General features: G+C 43.9%; 1 protein-coding gene and 1 pseudogene across 1 annotated transcript; one reads left to right on the plus strand and one right to left on the minus strand.

Annotated features, from left to right (window-relative positions):
* Positions 1 to 1615: 1615 nt before the first annotated feature.
* On the plus strand, positions 1616 to 2572 carry LOC131904727 (olfactory receptor 13G1-like; annotated as a pseudogene).
* A 3787-nt stretch (positions 2573 to 6359) lies between these two features.
* LOC131898806 (olfactory receptor 13A1-like) lies at positions 6360 to 7313 on the minus strand. Its single transcript, XM_059250006.1, has one exon. It carries the CDS (start codon positions 7293 to 7295, stop codon positions 6360 to 6362), a length of 936 nt encoding a protein of 311 aa, XP_059105989.1. The 5' UTR covers positions 7296 to 7313.
* Positions 7314 to 7700: the final 387 nt, after the last annotated feature.

Raw genomic sequence — 7700 nt, forward strand, 5'->3', positions numbered from 1 at the left:
CTGTAGTAGGTTTCCATATGACTGCTCAAATGGCCCTTAGTGTTAGCTGTCCCACCCTGTATTCCCTCCCTTATCCCACACATTCTCTCCCTCCGTCTGTTTTATCACACTATTCCAATCTCCCTCCTTAACTATAGATTCTATCCCTCCTTCCTTGGGAGTTCGTGTCCTCCCCCTAGTCCTTTACTCTGTGTGATTTCGGGGGTTGTATGGATTGCAGCTTCCTTATCAAAGACTTAACAGCCAACACCCACATATAAGTGAACACTTACCTTATTTGTCTTTTGGAACTTGGGTCACTGTACTCAGGTGTGGGGTATTCTGTGTTGTGTGGTTCGGTTGAAGAAAGAGGTCACTCCAAAATGAAATTTTAAGGTCTGTGTGGCAGCAGGAAGGTCCAGTCTCTGACGAACTGGACCCCAAATAGCCATACAAAGGCATATTTAATTATACACAAAGTTGTTTTTTGGGTAAAGTATTTCCTCATACCAAGGACCCTATTCTAATCCAGATGTCTCTCTAAAGGAAAGCATCATATGCCCACGTGATCTTAGTCCTTTATTGTGTATCATTTGCAGTACACAGTAATCCAAGAGCTTCAGGTGTGCCAGAGGCATCTTTTGACCAAAGTCATGTGAAGGCTGCAACACCCCCTCAGAAAAACAATTCTACAAATCACTGAACACAATCACTGTTTTCCACAAAGATTCTTTACTGTTTTCCACGATGATTCTTCAAGGTCAATTTGCTTCTAGAAAACAGATATTCACTCTAATGTTTACCCTAGATATAGTGAAACAGTTCATTCTAATGTCTACTCTAGATACAGTGAAAACTATTCGTTCTAATGTCTACCCCAGATATAGTGACTCTGTTAAATTTCTACGACAATCAGGAAAATTTTTTCTAGCTCCATTCTTTACCTGCAAATTTCATGATTTCATATTTTTTAACACCTGAAAACATTTCATTGTGTAAATACACCACTTTAAAAAATCCATTCACCCACTGACAGACATCTAGAGTGTTTCAAATTTGTGGAATTTATGAATAAAGCAGCAATGGACATGGATGAGCAAGTGTCTCTGTAGTAGAATGTAGAGTCCTTTAGGTATATGCCCCAAATGGTAAGCTGGACCTTGATCTTCCTGAGGAGCCACCACACTGATTTCCATAGTGGCTTCCATATGAGTTTTTACTCTCACCGGAAATGGATGAATGTTCCTTTTATCCTGTATTCTTGCTACCACACACTTTCATTTGTTTTATTGATCTTAGCCATTCTGACTGAAGTTAATATGAAATCTCAAAGTTAAGCTAGCTTTTGGGAACCTATTCCCCATGCTGAGTTGCCATGCCCAGCCTTAATGCAGGGGGAGGAGCTTGGTCCTGCCTCAACTTGATGTACCATGCTTTGTCGATTCCCACAGGAGGCCTGCCCCTTTCTGAACGGAGATGAAGGAGGAGTGGATGGGGAGGGTGGTAGATGGGAGGTGGGGGAAGAGAACAAGAAGAGAGGAATGAGGGGAAACTGTGGTCCGTATGAAAAATAAGTGAAAAATTTTATTAATAAAAAAAGAAAAAGAAAGAAGAATGTTCCCTACTTCTTGAGGAGATGGCCCATGGTGAGATTCCTACCCTTGGCCTAGATAACAGTGTCAGATATGGCTCTTGAGTAGCAGTCCACTGTAATCTGTTGGTCCTACAAAGTTTTCTGGATTAACTCTTGTCCCAGGCCACCATATTCTGCTATTTCTGTCCTGTGTTTATGATGGTGATGGTTGGCAATGGCCTATTAGCCATGACTATCCACTACAGCCTCAACCTCCACACTAACATGTACTTCTTCCTGGTCAACCCTGCCCAGCTCCATGTGATCTACATGTTAGTAATCCTGCCCTAGGTCCTGCAGAGCCTGGTAGCCAAGAACACCATTTCTTTCAGGAGTTTCTTCACCCAAATATTTGTCTTTACCTGGATCCTGAGTATTGAGCTACTCCTCTTCCCTGCCATGGCCTCCAACCTCTGCCTAGCCATTTGCTGGCTTTTGCACTACAGCACCCTCCTTAATTGATGGGCCTGTGTGGCCCTGGTAACTTTTGTGTGGTTCAGGGGGGCTCTCAACTACTGTTGCTCACCTGCTTCATTTTGATGCTGTCCTTCTGTGACTCCAATCTGAGCTCACACTTTATCTGTGAGATCCCACTGATATTGTTGCTACCCTGTAGCCCCACCTTTGTCATGAAAGTCAGACACGTTCCTTAGTGTCCTAAACTTCTTACTGACCATGTTGTCCTATGGCTTCCTCACCACTAGCATCCTGCACATCTGCTCAGCTGAGGGCAAGAAGTGTGCTTTCTCTAGCTGCTCTGCCCACCTGGTGGTGATCACCCTGCTTTGCTCCACAGTATCCTACACCTGTGTTCAGCCCACGGTGGGATCTACTGGTTCCTGGACAATAATCATTTTGTATACCACCATGACCCCATATCTCAGTCTTCTCATTTACAGCCTGAGAAGTGAGGAATTCAAAACATCCCTCATAAAACTATATTCCCCTTATAGACTGTAAGATTAGAGAGGAACACTGGTTCCTCTGTAAGAGACTTCATTTGTGCATTCCCTGACTATAGATTGGATAGGCTAAGACATCACCTCGGACCACACGTCCAAGTCTATGTATAAAGAAAACCTCAGTTTCTACTGGATTTGTCTCTTTTAAAATACACTTTAATTAACTCATGCATTTTCACATATATAACACATTCAAGTGTGTTTAAGTATAAGTACTCTTAAACATTATAAGTGCTCTTAAACATTAAGCTACTTCTGTGACTCATTGAATCAAACCTCACTGCTAATTAAGAATGGACTATAAGTTCTTTGGTGAGACACAATTCAACTACTTGAACTTCTGTCTCAACAGCCACTTGTTGTGTTGTCCCGGGGGTGAGGAATCTCTGCTCTCAGCCCATGCTTCCTGTAGACTCTCATGGACCTAGTTTGATTCTTTACATCTTTCCTATGAACATTTCATAACATTCTTGAAGCATAGTTTGTATTCCAGCTTGAAGGAAGGATTTCCATTATAGGAGAATAAGAGGCTGAGCTTGACAACCGCTGATGCCCTACTGAACCTCTCCTGATCCAACATACAGAGACTGGAGACAGACACCAGCACAGTAGCCCTTTCCTAGACACAGTGCCACATCAGTGGTTTGCTTAGTCACAGTTTTGACTTAGATCCCAGTGCCAGGTTTGTTCTGTGTGACCTCACATTTCCTAGAGGGTCACTGCTTTATGTTGCATGTTGTAGGTAATGTTAACATGACATAAGGCATGTCTCATGATAAGAATTCCCAAATAATGTATCTATGAAGTATGTTTGTGACCATTTGTATACTTGTGATGGGGGAATTATCAGTTGTGCTGTAGCTTAAATCACAGGCATGAAATTAATAATAGAAGAAAGGGCACAAAACATGACTTAAAGATGAAGCAAAGAGTGTCAAAGAAATCCACAGGCAAATTAGACCCGGGCCAGTGGTTCACAGAGGTTACTATTTGTTGTCACCATAACTGAATCCAGAATCACCTAGGACAGTGGTTCTCAACCTTCCTAATACTGCAACCTTTTAATACAATTGTTCCTCATGTTGTGGGTGACCCCTTACCATAAAATTATTCTCATTGCTACTTCATAACTGTAAGTTTGATACTGCTATGAATCATAATGTAAATATCTGATATTTCTGATGGTCTTAAGTGACTCCAGGTCGTTCAACTCTCATAGGGGTCATGACCCACAGGTTGAGAACCACTGACCTAGGAGCTCACCAGAGGACACATTTGTCCATGCAGTTGAGAATGTTTCCAGAAAGAATTCACTGAAGCAGGGGATCTACTCTCTATGTGGGTAACAACTAGAAAGCGTGGGCTAAAGGGAAAAGGAGAAGGCCAGTTGAGCACAGGTGCTCCTCTAAATATGTGTTCTGGGCTGCCACGATGGGAAGACACCCCCACTGTCCCCAGTGTCATAAAGCCCTGCCTCATGATAGACAAAGCAAAGAGCTGAGTGTGCATGGACTGAATCCTCTGAAAACATGAGACAGAACACATGTTTTGAAAAGGTATTTTGGTCACAAGGTTGAAGAGCTAATTCATACAACATACCTGATTTGTATCACAAGTCCTGCTGTCGTATAGCATTTAAGAAGAATAAGGAGTAAGCTGATGAAGAATGTGTTCAGCCTGAAAAGGATGCAGCATCATCTCAGCAGCAGTTGCTGCAGATGCTGCCCTTTCTCCACTGAGTTGTCTTCCCACCGAATCTTAACAGTGGTCTCAGATGCACTTCCCTTCCTCTTCCCACAGATGCACTTTCCTTCCTCTTCCTGTCTTCCTCTTCCTACAGATGCACTTCCCTTCATCTTCTTGTCTTCCTCTTCTTCCAGATGCACTTCCCTTCCTCTTTTTGTCTTCCTCTTCCTACAGTTGTACTTCCCTTCCTCTTCCTCCAGATGCACTTCCCTTCCTCTTTCTGTCTTCCTCTTCCTCCAGATGCACTTCTCTTCCTCTTTCTGTCTTCCTCTTTCTACAGATGCACTTCTCTTCCTCTTCCTCCAGATGCACTTCCCTTCCTCTTTCTGTCTTCCTCTTCCTCCAAATGCACTTCCCTTCCTCTTTCTGTCTTCCTCTTCCTACAGTTGTACTTCCCTTCCTCTTCCTCCAGATGCACTTCCCTTCCTCTTTCTGTCTTCCTCTTCCTCCAGATGTACTTCTCTTCCTCTTTCTGTCTTCCTCTTTCTACAGATACACTTCTTTTCCTCTTCCTCCAGATGCACTTCCCTTCCTCTTTCTGTCTTCCTCTTCCTACACATGCACTTCCCTTCCTCTTTCAGTCTTCCTCTTCCTATACATGCACTTCCCTTCCTCTTTCTGTCTTCCTCTTCCTACACATGCACTTCCCTTCTGCTTTTGTCTTCCTCTTCCTCCAGATGCAATTCCCTTCCTCTTTCTGTCTTCCTCTTCCTCCAGATGCACTTCCCTTCCTCTTTTTGTCTTCCTCTCCCTCCAGATGCACTTCCCTTCCTCTTTTTGTCTTCCTCTTCCTCCAGATGCACTTCTCTTCCTCTTTTTGTCTTCCTCTTCCTACAGATGCACTTCCTTTCCTCTTCTCACAGATGCACTTCCCTTCCTCTTTCTGTCTTCCTCTTTCTCCAGATGCACTTCCCTTTCTCTTTTTGTCTTCCTCTTTCTCCAGATGCACTTCCCTTCCTCTTTCTGTCTTCCTCTTCCTCCAGATGCACTTCTCTTCCTCTTCCTACAGATGCACTTCCCTTCCTCTTCCTATTCTCCTCTTCCTCTTTTCTATTGTCAGAGAATTTTAAGAGTTTATCCAGGAGTAATTGGTAAACACAAAACAGACTCCATTTGTGTGTGTGTGTGTGTGTGTGTGTGTGTGTGTGTGTGTGTGTGTGCTTTTTGGTTTGTTTTGATATTGTTTTGTGTTGCTGGTTTGGGTTTTTTGTACTTAGAGAGACAGAGAAACAGAGAAAAACAGAGACAGAGACAGGTTGGAGGAGTTGTGGGGGGAGGGGAAAGAATACGATGTAGAAAAAAGTTTTACCCTAGCATTTTTGCTTGTGATCTATTTTATATGATTTTTAATTACACTGTGGTGTAAGACTTTCACTGTACCCTTGGCATGTAAACATTCATCTAATTTCCCCAAAACTTTTTGTTGGAAATAATTAATCTTTCCCAGGAGTTCGATTGTCATAAACAAGCTGGACTCATCAATGTGAGTTCATTTTTGAAACTTAAATTTAGTCTCTGCTCCACAGATTTCTGCTTTCTCCATCCCAGCTTTGACTTCCACAGCTCAGTAGGCAGCTGTGAAATGGAGAACCACTCAACTTTAGTCTTCCCAGGTCACTATGAGCATGCTCCCCCCTCAAATTTCCTTATGAAGTTTAGATTCTAAGCCAGAGTTCTGAAACAAAATCCTGTGATGTTTACAGGGCGGCACTGGAGGAAAGGGCTTTGTTTTGTGACTATGACCAATATCACCCACTGAAACTTTTCAGACTAGGAACATGGAATCTCCATTTAAATAAACTTTGCTTTTGAAATGGTTTGTACTAGTTAGGAGATAAAGCTTGAGTATTTGTTTACATTATATCTAAAGAATTTTGTTGTTGTTGTTTTTGAGGTTACAGTAAGTACAGTTGTCCAGTCCTTGCAACAGAGAATGTTTTTCTAAAACAATGATAGGTACACCCCACTCCACAGGGCTGCTCTCAGGAGGGCATGTGTAGGAAGAGCCCAGGCCAGGAGAACAGCCTTCACATTTCCACTTAGTGTGAGGAAGAGGGCAAGAGTCTCCCCAGGGCGAGCTTGACATCCTTGTTCCTCAGTGTATAGATGAGGGGGTTCAGGGTTGGACTGAGCACTGAGTACAGCACTGAAGTCACTTTGCTTCTTTCTGGGCTGTAGCTGGAAGCAGGACTGATGTAGGCACAGAACACAGATGAGTAGTACACACAGACCACGATGAGGTGGGAGGAGCACGTAGAAAAGGCCTTCCTCTTGCCCTCAGCAGAACGCATGTGCAGGATGCTGGCGATGATGCAGCCATAGGAGAGTAAGGTGAGGATGAAGTTGATGCCTCCATAAAAGGCATCTGCCACAAGAGTCATGATACTATTAATACGTGTGGAGCTGCAGGAGAGCAGGAGGAGTGGAGGGATCTCACAGAAGAAGTGGGTGATGACCTTGGGGCCACAGAATGACAGCCTTGTCATCAGACCAGTGTGGACAGATGCATTCAGAGCACAGATGGACCACACACCCATGGCTAGGGCCCCACATAGGTGTGGGCTCATTCTAGAGCTATAGTGCAGGGGATGGCAGATGGCCATGTAGCGGTCATAGGCCATGACTGTGAGCAGCAGCAGCTCAGAAGACAAAGACCATAGAAGGAAGAAGAGCTGGGCCATGCAGCCCTTGAAGGAGATGGTGTTTTCCTCAGATACTAGGCCAATCAGTGCCTTGGGCAGCACGGAGGAGGTGCAGACAATATCCATGGTGGCCAGGTTGCACAGGAAAAAGTACATGGGACTGTGGAGCCCAGTGCTGGAGGTGACCAAAGCGATGATGACAATGTTGCCTAGTAGAGCCATTGTGTAGAGGGTCAGGAAGCAGCCAATCAGGAGCAGCCGTAGACCAGTGTGCTCTGAGAACCCTTCCAGCACAAACTCTGTCACCATTGTCTGGTTTGGACTCAACATCATGATGGAGAGTATCCGTTTCACAACCGTGTCTGTTGGCTTCTGAGAAAATATGAGTTTACCACTTCAAAGTCTAGTTTCCAAACTTGGTCATCTCAAAATTCTCTGCTGTCAGAAAGGGAAGGAGTGAATGTATTTCCATCATAGAAGCCTCTTGTCTTTTATTGTCCATATCATGCTGTTGGGAAACCACATATATTTTATTTACTTTTGATATCCCACCTAGAGACTTTCCCTGTGTAGATTTGGATCAACAGAGACATCTGAACCTACCTCATCTTCTTGAATATGTGGGATGAGTGGAGCATCCCTTACTCAGGACCTGCTTATGCTTTACTGCTCTGTCACCTGTAAGCACTGTGTTCTGCACATGGTGCTGGAAACACAGCTGTACCACTCTCCTCCACA

The sequence above is a fragment of the Peromyscus eremicus genome, chromosome 1 (assembly GCF_949786415.1).
Source record: "Peromyscus eremicus chromosome 1, PerEre_H2_v1, whole genome shotgun sequence".
Classification (NCBI taxonomy): Eukaryota; Metazoa; Chordata; class Mammalia; order Rodentia; family Cricetidae; genus Peromyscus; species Peromyscus eremicus.

Excerpts from the sequence above, each read along its gene's own strand:
- LOC131898806 (XM_059250006.1), bottom strand. The coding sequence starts at position 7,295 with ATGATGTTGAGTCCAAACCAGACAATGGTGACAGAGTTTGTGCTGGAA.